At 47.5% G+C, this 21,763-nt stretch overlaps 1 protein-coding gene across 3 annotated transcripts in view; it reads left to right on the top strand.

Moving 5' to 3' along the window:
- The window catches only part of CUX1 (cut like homeobox 1), a 347,445-nt gene that overhangs the window by 155,883 nt on the left and 169,799 nt on the right, over window positions 1-21,763 (top strand). For all 3 annotated transcript variants that reach the window (XM_040261791.1, XM_040261782.1, XM_040261799.1), the window contains exon 3: window positions 5,608-5,655. In XM_040261791.1, coding sequence (XP_040117725.1) covers window positions 5,608-5,655 — 48 coding nt within the window. The remainder of the gene's footprint in view (window positions 1-5,607; window positions 5,656-21,763) is intronic.

Genomic DNA, 21,763 nt, shown 5'->3' with positions numbered 1-21,763 from the left:
TCTGATTTTTTTTTTTTTTTTTTTTTTTGAGTGAATTAGTTACCAACAGACTGCTTCTAGTAATGACATTATTTGTGCTCAGGACAGCTTCCCTCTAAACGTCAGCATTCCATCCGGGAGAGAGAGAGTGGCCTTGGGAGGAGGAGCCATGCGGCCAGGACACCACAGGTCTCCTACCTGGGGCAGGAGATTGGACCAGACGACCCCAGATTTCCAGGTTAACCTGATGAAGTATACAGTTATTTAGCTGCTTGGCTGTATTAAAACTTAAGAACGACAGTCCCTCATTTCCCTCATTTCCTCTCTGTCTATTCTGTGTGATCGGTCAGTTGAAGGCATCCAAAGAGTGAAATATGGTGCCTTGAAAAGCTTTCATATTTCAGACGTACATGAGAAAAGGTGAAGAATGCATTGAACCCACCCTCCATCTATAATAATCATCCACTTAACACACACTTATGTCATCCTTATGGTCCCCCATTATCCTCCCCCCACTGAATTATTTTGAAACAAAAATCTTATTTCATCCATAAACATTTTGGTATGTATCTCTAAAAGACAACAGCCCTTTAAAAAAAAGAAAAAAGAAAAAAACAGCTGCACTAACTAAAATGTAGACCATGTCAATTAAAAATAAACAACTCAGGATCTATTTTAACTTTAGTTAATCTTGTGATCATCTCTTATCAGTTTTATAATGCATACACTTTAACACATTTCACCATGTTCAAATCAGAGTGAGGATGCAAATCAATGACATCACAGTTGAATAAGCAGCATTTTTTCTCTTTCTGCAGTATAACAGAACCTCTTACATTTGACAGTATCAAGGTTAGTGAAAATAAGCTATATTATACAATGATTTTCTTTGAATAAACACCTAAAACACTTTCAGGTCAGAATTTCCTTACTTTGAAACCTGAGTAATGAGGAGGGATTAGTGAACTCATCTGGAGATATTTTCAGCTCTGGGTGGGTGTGTAGCGCAGAACCTCTTCATTGAGAAACACTTCCTAGGGTTTATAATCCTGGCCAGGCTTATATTTTCTTGGGCTCCAAAATCACTGTGAACAGTGACTGCAGCCATGAAATTAAAAGACGCTTGCTCCTTGGAAGAAAAGCTATGACAAACCTAGACAGCGTATTAAAAAGCAGAGACATCACTTAGCTGACAAAGGTCCATATAGTCAAAACTATGGTTTTTCAAGTTGTCATATTCAGATGTGAGAATTGGACTATAAAGAATTGATGAAGAATTGATGCTTTCTAATTGTGGTGCTGGAGAAGACTCTCGAGAGTGCCTTGGACTGCAAGGAGATCAAACCAGTCAGTCCTAAAGGAAATCAACCCTGAATATTCATTGGAAGGACTGATGCTGAAGCTGAAGCTCCAGTATTTTGGCCACCTGATATGAAGAGCCAACTCACTGAAAAAAACTCGATGCTAGGAAAGATTGAGGGCAGGAGAAGAGGGGAACAGAGATTGAAACAGTTGGATGGCATCATCGACTCACTGGAATGAGTTTGAGCAAACTCCAGGAGATAGTGAAGGACAGGAACCCTGGCATGCTGTAGTGCGTGGGGTCACAAAGTCAGGCACAACTGAGTGACTGAGCAACAGCAAACAACAGGCTTACGTTTTTGCCTGGCCCTTGTCAACCGTTAAACTCCTTTCCCTACCTGGAGGCAGTGCAGGAAATGTGAGCCAAAACCTCGGAAACAGAAAAGGCTGAGGGTTACCCTGGGCTGAGGTGGTTCTGAAACAGAAGTCAAAGGGATGCAGCCACTTCTGAGGATGCTGCTGGGTCCCTAACGGCTGCTGTACCCACACCAGGTCAGGTGGCTGGCAACCACAGGGGAGCCAGAGAAGGGGCCCTTTAACACCTATCCTCCACTCTGTTCCTGGTGCTCTTGGGGAAACCCTGTTGTCCCCACAGGAGGCAAGACCCTACTTCTGATCCATGCCACCGAGCACAAGGTGTCACTGAGACAGCAGCTGGATGGTGCAGAGCCTTCAACATAAGCAGTCGTTCAAGAGAAAACACACCTGAGTTACAGAGAAGCAAAGGGGAAAGGGTGTTATAAAATTGAGAAAAATATCCTGGAAAATCTGGAGTTTCGAATCTTAGGGAACTGGATATCATTTATGACTTGGATGATGCATTTGTGATTCACAGCCTCCTTTTGTTTACACATGAGTCCTGGCTGTTCCCTTTCATCTGCTGTTCTTTCAAAGCTAAACAGCTTTGTCCTGGCACCATTCTTTGCAAGACTCAGAGGTGGGCCCCGGGGTAGCCCCCAGCTGAATCCACAGTGTGCGGATTCTGTGACGCTGGCCCTGGCATCACATGTCAGTGTGGACAGGAGAAGTGTGATGGAAGCTGGGAGTGCCAGGCCCCAGAGAAGGAAGAGAGCCTCCCAGAGACCACTCAAGTGCTCAGAATGGGCAGAAAGTCAAAGATTCAGACCATCTGGATTCAGGGACTGTTTGTCTTGTGTCTCTCGCTGACACCTCACAGATGTGACTGAAAGCTGCGTGGCGATTTCGTCATTTTACTTCTGTTTTGCTTTTAAGTCAGACCGGTTTCTCCAGCGATAGTCATTAGATAGAAAATTCCTCAATGGCATTTTGCTGTTCAGTTTTCTTATCTAAACAAAAAAACAGAACTGTGAATCAGTGGTTTGAAGAATAATGGAAATCCTTTTCACATAGAAGCATCTCTTGATAAACATCACTTACTATTTGCAACATGCTCAGGGAAGAGAAGGTTGCAGTGCAGTTCTCTGGCTTTGCCAACAGACATCCAGTATTAATAATCTCGAGGGCATTGCTCTCTGCGTGTTAAGGTGTTTGCCGCTTTCTGTTCAGTAAATGATGCAGAACTAAAGAAAATTTGAAACAGTGCTGAAAAACTGTCGCTGAATTAAGGGTCATGAGGCTAAAAACTTTGGGGACCTTCTATTAATTCCCTAATTCTCTTTCATGCCAGTGTGCTGTTGATCGGCCTGGACCCCTTTTTCTTCAGTTTGCAGTGGCAGAGAAGGGCATGTGGCTGCCTGTGATGACCAGGGGTGACAGAGCCTATAGTTTCTGGTGCCGTCTAGACAGCAAAGTCCACCCTGTGCTCAAAGGACTGTGCATCGCGTCATGTCCTCATTAACCCGTGACAGAGCCGCCCATGGATCAGAAGTCAACATCCTGGGTTCTGGGTCCTTAGTTTGGTCCTAAACCAGGTGATATTTGGAGGTAGCTGTGTTGGTTAAGGAATTTCTCAGACTGCATCCCCCCTTGGCAAAAAACAAAAAAAAATGGGAATAGGTGATTATTTTTTTAGCTGGTAACTCGAAATACATCACTTTGTGTATATATGGTTGTGAATATTTAGTGCCTTTTGTTTTTTTTTTTTTTGTCCTCTACTGTATTCAGATAGATGCGTGTGCTTGAGTAGAAACACATGCAGCTTTAGTATCTTTAACGGGTTGTTTTAGCAGGTCTGTCAGGAGACAGTAATATGCCCAAAGACATGATTTCTGAAATATACAGGCTGGTTAAGACCAGAGGCAACAGAGAGCAGTTTAGTTTATTTACTATCGTTATGAGCAGCATGACTCTTTCACCTGCCACGCTGGAGTCCTCTGGAAACACTTCTGCCATCTCCTGAGCTTCTCAAGGCTGATGTTCCCTATAGGCTGGCCGCCTGTGCAGGCTGGCAGGGCTTGGGACAGTCCTGGCACAAGCCTCGTAAGAAACACTGTGGGCTGAGCACCAGGGCTCCTGGTTACCTGTACCCAAAGCTACCCTCCACCCCCAGGAGCTCTCCGTCCTCCTCTCTACACAGGGTCTCAAATGCCTTGGCACCACCAGCTCTCACAGGCCATGGCCCCATCCAGCCTCACCATTTCCTCTCCGAGTCTGGGCCTTTTCATTACAAGCCTTCTGAATGGTCCATGTGTACCTTCACCCCACCCCTGCACCATGTTGCTATCCAGGTGGCCTCTGGCTGTCATACCTATACCACACCCAGCCAAGGTGATTCCTTTATTAGTCTCCATGTGGGCCCCTGGAGAGAGCTCTGGGTTCACATCCTGACTCTTCCCCAGTGTGCAACGTTGGATACGCCTCCTTCCCCTTCTGAGTCTCAGGCATCCCCATCCATGACATGTGGGTACCAGTCCCTTTGGTTGGCAGAGTGACTGTGGAAAGCAACGAATGCCCTGTATCTGAAGCCCCTCACTAACGTAGGCTCTCTCCAAGTGGTAACCCGTTAACTTCCACCTGCAACCCCCTTCCCTGTGGGGCTCCCCAAACCCCATCCCCGTTCTTCCTCCCCGCACAGTCCCTGCAGCCTCTCCCTCACACCCCGTCACCCTCAGCCCCCTGCAGGTCAGTTTCCAGCCCAAGACTCTACTCAGCTGCACTCAGCACTACTTGGACATTCGACCAAGTGGTGTTCTCAGGCCTGGTGTCTGTGACAAGATTCAGTACAAATACCTCTTCCCTCTTGATACAACCTCCTCTCGATCTGTGTTCTCCTGATTCTCCTACTTCTGATTCTTGCTCTTCACCTCTCCCTCTGGCTGTCGGGGAGTGAGGGGTCCTCCAACCTTGACCCTCCACCTCCCGCCACCAGGGCAAGCCCCAATCAGCGCATGCAAGTGCATCCCTCAGCCCCCAGCTGCCTGATGTGGTGGCCACTGGCCACACTTGGCCACAAGGGCCCACCTGAAATGCTGCTGGTCGAAATGGAGATGTGGGTGGGAATGCACCCCAGGTTTCAAAGACTTAATATCAACAAAGGATGTAAACTATCTTGTTAATGATTTTTGTATTGATTACATAGGAAATGATACTATCTTGGATATATTGGGTGACGTGAAACCGAAATTGATTTCATCTGTGTCTTTTTGCATTTTGAACGTAGCTGTAGAATGTCTTAAGTCACACAGGTAGCTGGCACTCTGTTGGTGTTGGCAGCACTGGCCTGGGAGGCGGAGCCCAGCCTCAGGCTCATGTCTGTCTCCCATGAATAGTGCTCGGAAATAGAAGCTGAAATGCAGGATGGTGACCCAGGTCCATTTCAGATACAAACAAATCAAAGGTACATTATAATACCCTATTTTGTTCTAAGCAAATTATCTTAGGCTGACACTAGCAAAAACTTGTATCAAAATGAGGTGTATCTAACCAGAACTCAGAGGAAATAAATCCTAGTTGTATTCTTAAGTGAGTTCTCTCTCTTTTAAAAAATTTATTTGGCTGCACCAGGCCTTAGTTGCGGTATGCAACAGTCGCTCATTGCCACACTGGAACTCTTAGTTGCAGCATGTGGGATCTAATTCCTTGATCAGGGATTGAACCCAAGTACCCTGCATTAAGAGCACAAAATCTTAGCCACTGGCCCACCAGGGAAGTCCTGAGTGAGTTCTTTGAAGCTAAGGGGCACGGTTGGCGTGATTTGTGTTGTAGGAGGGAGGGGATGATCCAGGAGAGGCATCAGGATTGCTTTATGTAACAGAAAACAGCACTGAACTCTTAGGAGACCTTAACGAATGTTTCCCTTCTCTTTTCTCCTCCAATGGCTCTTCCTGACCCACCTTCTCGCCCCAGGATTTGCGCAAGCAGGTAGCACCGCTGCTGAAGAGCTTCCAAGGCGAGGTAAGCATTTGGGTTTCTTTTATATCCCCCGTTAGAGCCACCTTCCCATTCATCACGCTTTCTTCCTCTTCTCATCACGTAAGCCCACTGGCACAAAGTGCTTACTCAGAGGCAGCCTCCCCAGCCACACCAACCCATCATCCTCAAAGTGATGTTTCCACTGAGTCTGCCATTAAAGCCCACGTGGGAGGGGAGGGCGGGGTTCCGGATGTCAGAAGGGGCAGCGGAATCCGGGGGGGCAGCAGCCGACATGCCCCACATCCCCCAGTGGAGTGGGCTTGCTTCCACCCCAGCCTCGGAGCTCACAGGTCTCCTGAGCTGTTCTGAGGCTCCCACCCCCAGGCTTCCTGTGCAGAAGGACACTCTGCGTCAGTCTGGTGCCTTGGTGCATGGCCCCGGCGGGGAAGAGGAACGTCACAGGCAGAAGCCATGAGGGATGGTTTGGGGCTTGGTAGAAGGAACGGTTTCTAAAGAATCCTTCCAGAGAAGGGTCAGCAAGGTGGCAGTGGGCGGCCGGTCACCTGAGACCTGTGCACCCTGAATGCTGCTCATGCACCAAGGAAGCAGGTGGTCCAAGTGGGTGACACGCCAGCTCCTCCTCCACTCTCTGTGGACACTCAGTGAATTTCAGAAAACCAGAAATGGTGTTCATGTGGGGGAATTATTCCCTCTCTGCCCCTCCAGTGGGAATGATAGTATTGTAATATTTGTGAGGACAGTTCCCAACCTTTTGGCACCAGGGACCAGTTTCACGGATGACAATTTTTCCATGGACCAGGATGGGGGAGATGGTTTCATGATAATTCAATCAAATTATATTTATTGTGACTTTATTTCTATTATTATTACATCACCTCCACCTCAGATCATCAAACATTAGATCCTGGAGGTTGGGGACCCCTGCTTTAAAGAACCCATGCTGATGGGTTCTCAGAAATCTTGTGTTCCTGCAACTTCCCAACTCTCAGAGAGCCTGGGGAAGGGGCAGGATGTGGGGAGGTGAGGGGGCGAGTTCAGGAGAGATGAGAGCAGGCAGGCAGATGGTCCCGCAGGAGGCTGGGGAGCAGGAGACCAGGGCTGCCCCTGGGAAGACTCTTCAGCATTCAGGTGACAGCAGAGGCTGCAGAGGAGATTGCAGGACAGCAAGGGACACGTGGGAGCAGCAGCCACACTGCAGCTGTGGCGGCTGCAGATCTGAGAGCCAGGCAGACGGGCTCCTCTCCCTGTTGATGACTTCCTGCCGCAGGAAGCCGCCCCCTACCCCACCACCCCGCTCTGTGCTTGGCTCCATGAGACACAGAAGGACATGAGTAGCCCAGGTCTTGGAAGGACTTGAATTGCCCTTCCCTCAGAATTATATCTCCACACCCTCGTTCTCAGTAAAGCCGTCACCTTACACCTGCCCACATGTGACCTGATCTCTCCTTCTACCTGTTCAGCAGCTTTTGTGAGACCCATCGGCTTAGTGTTTCTCTGGCTGAAATAGCTCAGGGTGCTCTTTCTGTTATTTGCTTGCATTTCCTTCCTTTCTGAACAATTTCCAATCTACATACAAGTATTAGAAGAAAGGCTGGGGATAATGAACAGCTGAGCCCTCTTTACCCAGACTCCTCACCTGTGAACGTCATGCCATGCTTGGGCCCCTCCACCGCACCCCTCCCCCCCCACCTTGTGCTCAGCGTTTGAAAGTGAATTGCAGAGAGTGGAGGCTGTTATGCCCTTAGCTGCATGGGCATCTCCTAAATTCAAGGGCATTTCAAATGATACTGAGTTTCTATAACTGTCATACTTTAACCCTGTATATCACAGCTGGGAAAATAACATGAATTTCATAATATCTAATGTTCTACCCAAAATCATTTTTCCCCAGTTGCCCCGAAAATATCTTTTATAACTGCTCTGCATTACATTTAGCGGGTATTTGCATTTCTCTTTTAATATGGACACTCTCTCCATGCCCTCATCTTTGTTATTGACTTTAAAAAAAAAAAAAAAAGGAATCTAAGCCAGTTGTGTAGATTATCCCAGATTTTGATGAGGCGACGGATTTAGTTCTGGCAGTATAAATTACATTTAAATCGTCTGTGAGACATCTAGGCTTCCTATTTGCCTGATTTTTTTTTAAGGCTATTTGAAAAGTAAATATTTTTATAACACCCTTAATATCTACCAAGCCTCTGCTAATTGCTATATTTATATTAAACAATGTGTGCTTTCTAATAAGCTGATTTGAGTGGAGGGAGCTAAATCCTGCTTGTTTCTGAGCCTGCATAGGAGCAAGTAACTGCACATGGGGACCACTCACGCTGGCGGGGCCAAAGGCAGCGTGTACTGGTGCTTAGATGGGCAAGATCCATTGGTATTTGAAAAAGCCACTTTCTCTGGTAACTACAGGCTTGTTCCCATACCCATCACTCTAGGGTCTGCTGCTACAAGTTTATTTATCGGATATATTCTTAGAGTTCATCCCAAGGTGTCTGAGCTCCCCCTGGAAGAAAGTACCGGGTTAGTGAAACGTGATCTTTGCCTCAGAATTTGTATAGATAGCTTTGTTTCTTGAGATCCCCAGAAGAAAAAAAAACAAATAAAATAAAAATGAAGATTCCCAACAGTGTAAAATTCACAGAGGCCTTTAGAGTTCCGGTGAGAACACTCCTTTATTGTGTCATGGGAAATGCTAGCCTGGCCAGGGGGCTACTTACACCCTTAGGTGTTTGTCCTCCTGTAAACCCAGACATCCTTCTTCCTGTGGTTTGTGGGACCCGCGTGACTCAGTAACTGCTCACCTTTCTAGAGTCCACTTACCTCTTCACTCCTGTCTCAGGATCAACAGCCGTCCCAAGTCTCCGCCAGGCCCAGGCCCTCACTGACAGCCCCTGGGCCTTTGAACGGCTGACTTGCTTCCCGAAATGCTCTGCATTTACCCTCTTTACCCGGCTTGCTTTCTCAAGGAGAGTCTTCCCTGAGCCCTAGAAGACAGGCCAGGTCCCCCCTTGCCATGGGCTCCGAGCTTGTCTTCATGCCAGAGACCCACCTGCCATCTGTATCGGTTCCCCTCTCGTCTGTATAATGTGTGAAGGCAGCTGCTATGTGCTGTCCTGTCCATCAGCCATTGTGGCCCCAGCAGCAGCTGAGAACCAAAAAGTATTTGGCCTCTCAGAGTGGTTACTGATAAGCTATGGAACAGCCAAGTTTCCTTGGAGGCAGTTTTAAAAGCACTTCGCCTCTGTCCTTTCTCCAGGATCTATTGCTGTTCATAAGGTGAGAGTGACCCCGGAAGGCACGCTTGGGAAATACCTTTAGAAGAAACTAGTAAATAATGATTTGTTAACCTTGATGGAAATGTTTGGGATCATATAGTTATAATGGTTATTCATAGTTGTTATAACAGAGTCATCAAGTTTAACTCGTACTGAAATTATAGTTATTTATGGCTTTACCTAAACTTTGTGGCTTCCCTAGTGGCTCAGTGGTAAAGAATCTGCCTGCAATGCAGGAGACTCGTGTTCAATCCCTGAACCGGTTGGGAAGATCCCCTGGAGGAGGGCATGGCAACCCACCCCAGTACTCTTGCTTGGAGAATTCCGTGGACAAATGAGCCTGGTGATTTACAGTCCACAGGGCCACACAGAGTCAGACACGACTAAAAGTGACTCGGCAGCGGCAGCGCATACCTAAATGTGGGGCTTCCCTGGTGGCTCAGACAGTAAAGAATCTGTCTGCACTGCAGGAAACCCAGGTTTGATCCCTGGGCCAGGAAGATCCCCTGGAGGAGGGAATGGCTACCCACTCTGGTATTCTTGCTTGGGAAATCCCATGGTCAGAGGAGCCTGGCAGACTACAGTCCATGGGGTTGCAAAGAGCTGGACACAGCTGAGCAGCTAACACTTTCACTTTAATACCTAAATTTGTGTTTCATAAGCCCGGCTGGGCAGGGGCGGGGATAGGGGTATCAGTCCAGTTTAAGGCTTAGTTTAGTCCAGTCAGATAGTCCCTTCAGTGAAGTGATGTTCACACTCTAAGAAAATGCTAAGTCTTCCAAATGGTCGGCCCTGGCTCCTTGCTCCTCTCCCTTAGAAGGGTCTTCATACAGAGGTCTGGGGATGAGGAACTGGCTCAAAGCCCTACTCCTCTTGGCTGTAGGGGAGCTAGATACTTAACCCGTGTCCTCAGGGAGGAAACTCCACTTGAGAACTAACTTAGTTGCTTATACTAGAGGGGAAATAAGACTAAAAATGCATGTGCTTAGCATCCAGCTTAAAAAGTTATAAAAATGCAATAGAATAAACTCAAAGAGAAGTGGAAGAATGAAAATTTAAAATATAATTAACAATATTATATAAATTAAAATGGACTTCCCTGGTGGCTCAGCTAGTAAAGAATCCGCTGGCAATGCGGGAGACCTGGGTTCGATCCCTGGGTTGGGAAGATCCCCTGGAGAAGAGAAAGGCTACCCACTCCAGTATTCTGACCTGGAGAGTTCCCTGGACTGTATAGTCCATGGGGTAGCTAAGAGTCGGACACGACTGAGCAACTTTCACTTTATAAATTAAATGAATGAAAAATAAAAAGACCCAAGAGAGAAGCAGCCCAAATGTTGATTTTTTGAAACAAACTACTACCAGAAACAAACCACCTTCCTAAATCAAGGAAAAAAAACGGTAAGTAATAAAAACAGGATAACTTCGCAGCTGCAGCGCAGAGAGATTAAAGAGAAGATAAGGGAATATTATGATCTGTCTTATGCCAATAAATTTAAAAACCTAGACAAAATGGACAAATTTCTAGAATACTGTGATGTACCAAAGTTGATTAAAAAAGTAGAAACCCAAATAGCCTTGTAACTTGCAGAAATATTCCCACAAGGCCTGGACAGTTTTATGGGAGAATCCTATCAACCATTCGTAGAACTGTTCTGTTCTTTTACAAAATAGGAAAACTTCTTTTCCTTCAGAAAATAGAAAAAGAAAACACTTCCTAACTCACTTTATGAATCTAGCATAGTAGCCCCTCATACCAAAACCAGACAAGAACAGTGTGAGAAAGGAAAAATTAAAGCTAGCCTTATTTATGAATAGATACACAGAAGTCTTTAAAAAGGTACTAGTAAGTTCACTCCATCAAGTTCCGTGTATCCCAAGAATCTGTTTGGTTTAACAGAGTTATTGACAAGTTAACATCATTTGCAGATTAAAATGGAAAAATCTCAAGTATGACAGGAAAAGAATTTGGTATACTTCGACATCCATTCATAATTAAAAGCAAACAAACAAACCTACCAGCAAAGCAGGAACAGAGGGGAAGTTCCTTAACCTGGGAAAAGGTATTTATCAAAAGCTACGTCAATCATCATACTCATTGATGTTAAAAACATTCCCTATAAAATCAGGAACAAGACAAAAATGCCTACTATTACCACTTTTATTTAACATTGTACTAGAAGTCTTAGCTAGCATGGAAGACAAGGAAAAGAAATAAGTACAAGTATTGGATCAGAAGAAATAAAACTGTCATTTTTCAAGTGAGTCTCAATTATTTAACAAGGCTGCTAGATATAAAATCAATAGACAAAAGTAATTGCCTATCTCTGCATCAATAGCAAGCTGAAAAAGGATACCATTGCAGATAGCAACAAAAAAGTAAAGGATACTTAGAAATAAATATAATAGTGCACAGGAACTCTTTCTGGAGAACGTATAACGTTCTTATTGAACAATATTAAGGAATATTTTAAATGTAGAGAGTTAAGGTATTCAAGGATAGAAATTCCCACTATTATTAAAAACATTAGGGACTTCCCTGGTGGTTCAGTGGTTAAGACTTCACTCTAATGAAGGGGGTGTGGGTTTGATCTCTAGTTGGCAAGTTAAGATCCTACATGCCTCAGGGCCAAAAACACCATAGCATAAAACAGAAGCAATATTGTAACAAATTCAATAAAGACTTTAAAAATGGTCCACATCAAAAAATCTTAGGATGAAAAAAGATCAATTTTCCCCAAATTGACAATAGAGAGTCATAGTAGTTTCCATCAAAATTTCAACAGTATTTCTTATGAAACTTAAAAGCTGATTCCAGAATTTACATATGCAAGAGCAAATGGTCAATAATGGTGAAACTGAAAGTCCGTCAGTCATGTCTGACTCTTTGAGACCCCATGGACTATACAGTCCGTGGAATTCTCCAGGCCAGAATACTAGAGTGGGTAGCCTTTCCCTTCTCCAGGGGATCTTCCCAACCCAGGGATCAAACCCAGGTCTCCCGCATTGCAGGTGGATTCTTTACCAGCTTTGCCATAATGGAAGCCCAAGAATACTGGAGTGGGTAGCTTACCCCTTCTCCATGGGATCTTCCCAACCCAGGAATCAAACTGGGGTCTCCTGCATTGCAGGTGAATTCTTTACCAACTGAGCTATGAGGGAGGCCCAATAATGATGAAGATAATAGTAAATAAGATAGAGAATTTGCCCTACCATTTTATCAGAGCTACAGTAATTGGCACTGCTGCTGCTGCTGCAAAGTTGCTTCAGTCGTGTCCGACTCTGTGCGACCCCATAGATGGCAGCCCACCAGGCTCCGCCATCCCTGGGATTCTCCAGGCAAGAATACTGGAGTGGGTTGCCATTTCCTTCTCCAGTGCATGAAAGTGAAAAGTGAAAGTGAAGTCGCTCAGTCATGTCTGACTCTTAGCGACCCCATGGACTACAGCCTACCAAGCTCCTCCATCCATGGGATTTTCACAGGTACAGAAAAACACACCCATGGGACATAGTAAAGAAGTCAGGAACCGACCTGTGCGCATACAGAAGCCAAATAGATTGCCCACATGGCAGTGCAGATCAGTGAGGTAAGGGTGCGCTTTTTAATAAGTCTCCTTATTGAGGAGGCTTACTGAAGGTCTCCTGACCTTTGGTCATCCTTATGGAATTAAATGAAATTGGATCCCTACCTCACATCATATGCAAATGCAAATTACAGATACAGACTTAAAAGGTTAAACCTTTTAGAAGAAAGTGTAGAATATGATGATTTGGGGCTATGTAGGATTTCTGACACAGAAAACCATAAAGAAAAACATTGTTACATTCAACTATATTAAAATTTTAAAGTAAAAGCTTCCTTTTTCTCCCCATGGAAAGACAGCCTAAATAAAGTGAAAGGTGAACCCCGGGCTGCTAGCTCAGTTTCATCGTTTTCAAACTAGGAAAGGGAAAAATGAAAATGAAGAATGAAAGACATTTTCATCATCTGTTGGAAACTTACCAGCACAAAGATTCAAACCTATCTGAACCTCTTTCATAATAAAAATCGAATGCCCCTGATGTGAATGTTGCCCCCTCGGGCCTACCGTGAACCAGTCCTATGGGGGGTGTCCTTGGCCGCAGCTCACAAACCAGGAGGAGATAGTTGCCACACACATAGTTGACAAAAGGATTAGTATTCAGGAAAAAAAATATATATATATTTATACACATATATATATTTATATTTAGTTTTACCTGTTAATAAGAAAAAGACACGAGACTTCCCTGGTGTTCCAGTGGTTAAGAATCCACCTGCCAATACAGGAGACACAGATTCAATCCCTTGTCTAGGAACTAGGGTCCTGCATGCCGGAGCTTTGAGGCCCAGGCACCGCAACTACTGAGACTCCGCGTTCTAGGGCCGGTGCTCAGCAACAAGAGAAGCCACCACAACTAGAGAGTAGTCCCCACTCACAGCAACCAGAGAAAGCTCTGGGTCAGCAAAGAAGAGCCCATGTGCCAAAAATAAATAAATAAAAATAAATTTTAACAAACAGGAGAAGGACGAACACGCCAACAGGAAAATGGACAAAACCATGAACAGCACTCTCAGAAGAGAAAATCATTCAATCAATGCACCTATGAAGAGATGCTTAACCATATAATCAGGAAAATGCAAATTAAAATCATTTTGTTGTTGTTCAGTCGCCAAGTCGTGTCCACCTCTTTGCGACCCCATGGACTGCGGCACGCATCAACTCTTTGTCACATCAACTCTTCGTCACCCCATCTTCTTTATTGTCCAGCTTTCACATCCGTACATGACTACTGGGAAGACCATGCTGCTGCTAAGTCGCTTCAGTCTCTGTCCGACTCTGTGCGACCCCATAGACAGCAGCCCACCAGGCTCCCCCGTCCCTGGGATTCTCCAGGCAAGAACACTGGAGTGGGTTGCCATCTCCTTCTCCAATGCATGAAAGTGAAAAGGGAAAGTGAAGTCGCTCAGTCGTGTCTGACTCTTAGCAACCCCATGGACTGCAGCCTACCAGGTTCCTCCGCCCATGGGATTTTCCAGGCAAGAGTACTGGAGTGGGCTGCCATTGCCTTCTCCCATGGACCTTTGTCGGCAAAGTGATGTCTTTGCTTTTTAACACTGTCTAGGTTTGTCATAGCTTTCCTGCCAAGGAGCAATCGTCTTCTAATTTTGTGGCTGAAGTCACCATCTGCATTTAAATCATTTAAATGCACCTTATTCACATCTACCACGTTGGCCAAAATTCAAAAGTCCAAATAAGATCATAAATAGGTGTAACCCTTCTGAAAACCAGTCTGGTATCAGATTCTCCAGCTGAAGAAGTACATGTACTTTGACACAACATTTCCACTCCCAGGTATAAATGGTATCCTCCGCCCTAAATAAATGTAAACACGTGCCCCAGGAAACAAGTTCAGGGATGTTTGCAGATGGTAGACAAGTGGAAACAACCCGCTTTCCATCAGCAGCAGGAAGAGTAAGTAAAGAGTGTTGTCACACAGTGGAATACAACACAGCAGGGGAAAGTGAGTGAACCCCAAACTGTACAGTACTGAGCTGTTTAAGGATACAATTTTATCATTACATAATAAAAGCGCAATGAAAAGGTTAAACAGGAAATCCAGAATGGAGTTTACTGCATGCAGGCCCAGAGGAGGTTTCCAAGGTTGTGAGAATGTCCTCACTTACAGGTGTCCATTTCGTTGTGTATGATTTATGTATTCTTTTGTAAGGATGAACTACTTCTCTCCAAAATAAAGAACTGTGCTTACAAGGCAGTAGCTCCATAATTCTATTCTTGCATATCAGAAGCTGAATATTATTTTCTTCTACCTCTTTGCATTTCTCTTCTATAATAAAGCACATTTGAGAGGATGTTCCAAATGGCATTTGTGGGACACTCACCTAGGCTTCATGATTCCCAGAAGTGGCTACGCCCTTACCTTTCTTGTCACTAGAACTCCAGCTTCCTGGGCGGCGCAGCGGTACAGAACCCACCTGCCAAATGCAGGAGACGTAAGAGACATGGGTCCAGATGTGGGCGGGGAAGATCCCCTGGAGGAGGGAATGGCAGCCCACTTCAGTATTCTTGCCTGGGAAATCCCATGGACAGAGGAGCCCGGTGGACTACAGTCCACGGGGTCGCAAAGAGTTGGACACAACTGAGCAACTGAGCACTGGATCTCCAAAGCTGTATCTGTCTTCTGTTTTGGCTCTCGCTGTGAGGGGGGGATGCCTCTTCCCATGGGCTTGGAGCCCAGCTCCTGCTTTCTCAGGAACTACAGTCCTGCAGGGACCCCTGGGCTGCACCTTCAGTCTCTGCGAGTTCCTGGATTGTCTCAGCAGTGTTCCTATAAGTGGTGGCACACGGCATCCTAGGAGGGAGGGAAGGAGGGAGAAAGGGGGGCTCCTTTTTCTCCCAGCCCTCTCAGCCAGGCTTTTCTAGAGAGCCGTCCATCCTGGGCACCCACCCACCCGGTCTGGCCTCTGCCCTGCTCTCCCTTGGCCCTTTTAGTCCTCAGCTCACTTCCCCCAGTGACACTGAGCCCACCTGACCCCTCTTGAAAACCCCTTCTTTCGACATCCCATGATGCTCTGCCTGCTGAGTTTTCTGTTCATCTCTCTGCCTGTGGATTTTCAGTCTCCCTGGGCTGTTCCTCCCTTTCCTTCAGACCTCTGAAGAATGGCCTTCTTTGCTGTATCATCTCTGAGGATCTGTCTGCTGAAAGTGAGGTGTCTCTCATTCGGTCTTTTCTTTGGAGTTCCAGCTCCTATGAGACCTTCTGTGTGACATGACCTTGCGGTTCTCCACAGGAAAGAATTCTTACCCCACAGCCACCTCCCCTCTCTGGCTCTTACCTGTTGAAATTCCCACCTCCTCCAGCCCTTACCTTCTCGGGGATCACTATGGGACCTTCCTCTCTCCCACGCCCCCGCTTCCTCCATCCCTCCTCCAGAGAACACTGTCGTCACCTCCCACATGCTTGTCCGAAGCTGTGTCATCTGTCATGGAGACCGTTGCAGTGGTCCCCTAACGGATCTCTGTTTCCACTCCTATCACCTCCTCATCCCCTGCGACCTCTCCTCTGTGCCTCAGTCCTTCCCTGCGCGTGGCCTTGCGGGGCCTCCTGGTGCCCTCAGCCTCTGGGGTGCTCTGGCCGGGCCACTGCCTGCCCCCCAGCGCCCCTGCCCAGCCCTCTCGTACCCATCCAGTAGGGCTTGCTTCAGGTGTCAGCCCTCACAGTGGTCTCCTCCAACAGTTGATCCAAACCGAGGCCCCCTTACTGTTTCTCTTGTAGCGCATTGTTCTTCTGTTCAGGGTTCCTCCCTCTGTGCGTGTGAGTTTTCACTTCCGCCACACTCTCTAGATTTCCCACCTGTGTTGGCCTCGTCTGTGTCCCCATTCCTGGCCCCAGGGAGCATGCACCAGGTCCCCACTGGACAGATGGGTAGAAGCAACAGCCTCACTTCACAGATGAGGATGCTAAGCCCAGAGAGGGGAAAAGCAAAGCACCGTCACCCGGGTGACAGCGGCGGGGCTGGGCTGCTGGCCCCCCAGCCCATGTTCTCCAGTGGTGGTGCTTGCAGAGCGGGGAGGTGGTGCCTTCTGCCCCTCCATCGTCTCAGTCAACTCCCTGGTCTTCAACAAGGTCAGTTGGTGTTCATTTAGTGTAAAGTGCTTGGCAGACACAGCTTTGGGCTCCCTCCCCTTCCAACCCCCCTTCCAGCTCCTCCTGTATCTGATCTGGTCCCCACAGACGTAAATATCCATGGCTGTGTGCAGACCCTTTGTGCAGCCAGTGGGAGTCGGGTGGGTGGGACCTCAGAGATCACAAGGGAAAGCTGCCTTGAAAGGCTGTCATCCAAAAAAGTCTGAGAACCTCAGAAAGCAAAGGACTGTGCACACTTGCAGGGCTGTCTGACAGATTTAATAATAAAAAAAAAAGATGAAGTGGATTAAGTTGGATAACTATTTCATGAGTTAGTTAAAAGTGACTGAGAGTTTCAGGGGTGGCCCATGGCCCGGGTCTGTTGCCCTGTCACATATTTAAGCGTCCAGATCTAAAGGCCAGAGCTAAATAAAGCCAGGGTGTCCGAGTGCTTTTCTCCCAGGAACATTTTGCAGGGGGTTAGAGGCCCTGGGCGCTGGCCCAGGTGCTGCCGCTCAGTCTCCTGTGACCTCAGGCGGCTCCCGGGCCTCTTTCTGTCTGACTTTGCTCCTCTGTAAAGTGCGTGGCTGAACCGAGGTAGTCGGCAGGGAACCCTGGGACTCTGAAATCTGGTGTGACTCAATGACCTGAAGCATGGGTTGAGTGTCAGCAGCAGAACAGAAGAGGGGACATTTTCCAGCAACTCAATCTGTTCCAAAATGGAACGCATGGCCATCCAAGGTAGTGAGTTTCCCGTTCCTGGGAATGTTCAAAGGCCAGAGGACCACGTGTCAGGGGTGTCATCAGCTCCTACCCCATTCTTCAAGGCCCAGCCCAAATACCAAGGCCTCTGTGTCATTCCAGAATACCCCTCCCCACCTCTGGTAGAGCTTGGTTTGTATCTGTCTTGTGATTTTGAGTCTAAAGACATTCTGCCTTTTTTTTTTTAAGTTACTGGAACACAGTTTAACTGGCCCTACACTAAGTCTCATGCTTCTGAAATCTAGAGGGTAGGGACTGTGTGTGGCACACACGTTTATGTCCCCATCATGCCTGTACTCAGCAAGTACCACATTAAGTACAGTGGGTGGGCTGGTAGTCGAGAAGATTGGACCAGACTGATGGTTCCCCAAAGATGGTCTTCAGATGGCTCAACTGGCTGCCTGAGAAGCACCCACATGTTTCCAGAAATACAGCTCCCCAGGCTCCTCCCTCCAAGGTTCTGATTCTGCAGATGCAGCAGAGATGGAGTTTGCTAAGAATCTGTCATTTTACAAAGTCCCCACTGATTCTAATGCATGACTGGTTGTCAGACCCACAGGCTAGGTATCCCCCAAGGGCAGCTCCTCTAGGTCAGGTTCTGGGACTTGGCGCCCACTCAAGCACCTCAGATCCATGTGTAGGCAGCTCCATGATTTAGCTTTAAAATGTATTTCCAGGCGTCATGTCCTTGGCTCCTGCTCCTACCAGGCTGGTCTATTTACTGTCCCTGAACATGCCTGTGGTTTCCTGCTTCTGCCCTTTTCCTAAAGTCACAGCCTCCGTTATTATAACCTTTTGCTCTTCCTCACCTATAAAAATCATTTCCATCCTTTAAGACCGAAATAAAAGTTGGCCTCCTTCGTTCCTTTTCCACCCACCTCAGCCCGTTGCTAACTTTTTCCTTTTGAGGACCTGCGTCTTCTCCCTGACTGTATATTGCCCTCTTTGCTAGACCAAACCAGTTGAAGGGGGTGTTTATTCTCAGCTGAAATCCCCTTCTGCTCACCTTCTCCTAGTTCACCAAGTCCTGTGTTTTAGGCTCTGCCCCAGGTTCCTAGTGACCCACAAGAAAAATAAGGCAGCCTCCTCACTTGGAGGGCATCAAAGACACCTGCCGGTTCATGGCCCAGGGTCCCCAACAGGTGAGTGCAGGGCAGGCCGGGCACCCTGAGGACACGACTGGCTCTGGCTGGAGGTCAGCAAAAGCGGCTGTCCTGTCTTGTTTCCAGAGGAACTTCCTTCTCGGCCAGCATGGCCATCTTCGGACTCTTGGGCCTCTCTGCGTGCCTGGTAGTGGGGTGCCTGTGGTGGCGATGGCCAGAGTCACGGCAGGGGGGGATGACGGTGTGTTCTAACTCTCTTCTGCTGACACCCGACAGCCTAGTGCCTGCGGCATCTTCCTGTGGGCCCACTCCATGATGGCTCAATTAGGGGAGCAGTAGGACTGCGGTTCAATATTCAGGCCAGCTTCCTAATTGGAAACACATTTTCTCCTGCAAAGCTGCAGCTGGTTTGGTTCTGCTCATGCAGAAAAGGATATAACCTTGCATAACATAGGAAATGAACGGTTGAGAGAGAAGCCAAATTCAATTTCAGTCAGATACGTTGAGGCTAAGCCCGTGATCTATGGAAGCCAGGGAGCGAGCCGAGCGCACGTGGAGGGGGCGCGCTCAGCAGCCCATTCATCACGGCCGCCCGCCCGGCACTCGCTGCCACCGCCGCCACGCTGCCCGTGCCATCGCGCCCGCCGCGCCTGGGCCGGGGCTGGACCGCCGCCAAGCGCTCCAGAAGTTAACCTCTTAAAGACCCGGAGCTGCTTTCTGTTGAATAAATGTAATTTTGTGGTCAGAAATAAATGCTTGTGATGGAGCTGAAGCTTTGAAAACAACAGCCCACCAAAGCTATTACAAATTGCTGCACGCTGGGGAAGTCAACAGCATACATCAAGATTCCGAGGGTACGGCAAATTGATTTCGGCCTAGAGCTCTGCAGCTATTCAATAAAAGTCCTATTAAGCCATTGTATGTAATGAACAATCCAGAGCAAATCTAATATTTTCAGCAGATAATTATTTTTAACATCCTCTCAGTAACCATCGGCAGAGTTTGTGGATGTTTACAGCGCGCACCCGCGTGCAACAGGCCCTCCCCAGCCTACCTTGGCTTCTGCCGGAGGACCCATGTCAGGCGCCCTTGGACGTGGGGCTCCCTGAGGGTGCAGCAGCAGACCCTGCCATGGAACAAGGCCACAGAGGCCTCCGGGCTAGTCTCCCAGGGCCTTGGCACACAGTAGGTGCCTGGGAAATGTTTGTTGAAATGAAGTTGAAATGCAGAAAAAGGGAGCTCAAAGAACTCTAGAACAAATTAGTAAAGCAATAACATTGGCAAAGTTGACTCAGAGCCCGAGGCTTTAGCGATCAGAGAGTCACAGGTTTGGAATTCAAGGTCCCACATGACAGAGGGACTAGTACCGGTGCCCACGGGAGCCTCCGACGGGCCCACGGTACTTCGCTGCTCCCTAAGAGCTGGAGAAACGAGGTCTGCGACAGGGAGCCTGTACTGAGGGAGCCACCAAAGTGATCCTGTAGCCCAGCCAGGGCCACCTGCGCTCCTGGGCTGCTCCTCTGCTCTGTTTGCGACCGTGAGCTCCTGGAGAACAGGGTCTGCTTGTTCATTCTGTCCTTCAGTAAATATTTACCGAACATCTACTCTGTGCCAGATTAGACCGAAACTAGACCCCAGTATGTGGTTTTAGGTAATTACCTCAGATGTGCCTTTCATGGAGCTTAACAGTTGGGCAAGATCTGTACCCCAACATGGCACAGTGCTTGGCATGTGGCAGGCGCTCAGGACACAATGGATGAATGGGGACGGATGGGTGGGTGGATGACGGGATGGGCGTATGGATGGATGGCTAGGTGGGTGGATGGGGGGATGGATGAATGGCTGGTTGAATGGATGGATAGATGGAGAGTTAACACCCTTGGTGTATAAATCAAAAGCACTCTCTACTGATTGAAAAAAGGCTCAATTCTGTGTGTTCACAGTCCCGGCCCCATTCAGGATACCAGCAGGCAGTTGTGATATGAAGGTAAAAGCCCTAGACCTAGAGTTATAAGGCCTAGGTTTGAGGCCTGACTTGCCAGTGACCTTGACCTTCATGAAGTCAGTTCATCTCTCTCTTAGTGCCTGTTTTCTCACATAATAAATGTGAAGAAGTGAGGAGAGGTGATTTGAATGAAGATTAGAAGTAGTATTTGTCTGTGAGAATAGACTGACTCTAATAGTTTTTTTTTTTTCCTGAACTAAATTTATCCAGCTTGTAATATTCAGCCGGATAGTATTTATTTGAATACTGTGGAATTTAAATTATTAGGGTATTTTATTTTCTACAGATCTCCCTTCCCTTGGAAAAACTCAGTCTGGATGTTAATTAGGTTTTACTAAATGCTCCATCAATTTAATGCAGTAATTCCTTAAATGAAACTGACACCGACGACCAGATGGTCAAAAGAAGGACTGTGAACGTATGTGCATGACTCAGGAGGGTTGGTGGGGAGCACAGGGACACTGATCATAGCTGAGAGCCAGAGAGGTTCTGTTGCCCAAAAGTGGAGTAGTCCACATTCCAGATCTTTCAGACTCTGCCCCTGCTCTCTTTGCTAGTAATTATTTGCACAGCATTTTGCTTCTACAGATCACCATCTCCATGATCTCATGAAGCCTTCCCCCACCCCAACCTGCTCTGGGGATATTATCGCCAACCAGAGTGGCTGGGTGGAAGGGCAGGAGTGAGTGTGAGGAGCAGACGGGGTGCTCTGGGGGGAGGTCTGCGCCCCCTGCTTTCAGGCTTTTGACTCTCCTCACCTCTCGCTGTCTCCTGGTCCCATCCTGGAATCTGTGGCTCCCTCATGCCCAGCCAGATGCCACCCTCCTGTCACTCCATCCTCAGCACCTCCAGCGAGGGTCCCAGGCTGAAGGAGCCCAGCCTCGAGTGATATCCAGTCCCTCGCATGTCAGCCCCCTCCAGGCAAGCTTCACAGCTGCCCTCGCTCTGTGAAGCAACAGTTCTGGGGGTGCTGGGCACGTGCACTGCTCCTCTTGCTGCCCCCGGCTTCTCTCCTGTGTGACACCCTGCCCGCCCCCTGCACCCCCCACCCCCCTGCCTCTCTGGTGCCTCCTCTCCAGGGACACGGCTGAGAGTAGCAGAGAAAACCAAACAGACACATCCCAGATTTTGAAAGGAGACAGAGCTGGATTTGAATCCTGACATCATCTTTTACCTGGGTGACCTTGAATGAGTCATTTTAGCTTCTCTGTGCCTCATCCGTATAACGGGAAATCTGCACTACGTAGCAGAGACGTGTATGTGTGTGTATTTAAAGATCATGGTGTCAGAGCAGGGCTGGTAAAGAGGAA

This window comes from Oryx dammah, unplaced genomic scaffold (genome assembly GCF_014754425.2).
Source record: "Oryx dammah isolate SB20612 unplaced genomic scaffold, SCBI_Odam_1.1 HiC_scaffold_2, whole genome shotgun sequence".
Classification (NCBI taxonomy): Eukaryota; Metazoa; Chordata; class Mammalia; order Artiodactyla; family Bovidae; genus Oryx; species Oryx dammah.
Note: the sequence above shows the minus strand (reverse complement) of the source record. Positions and strands in the feature narration are given on the sequence as shown.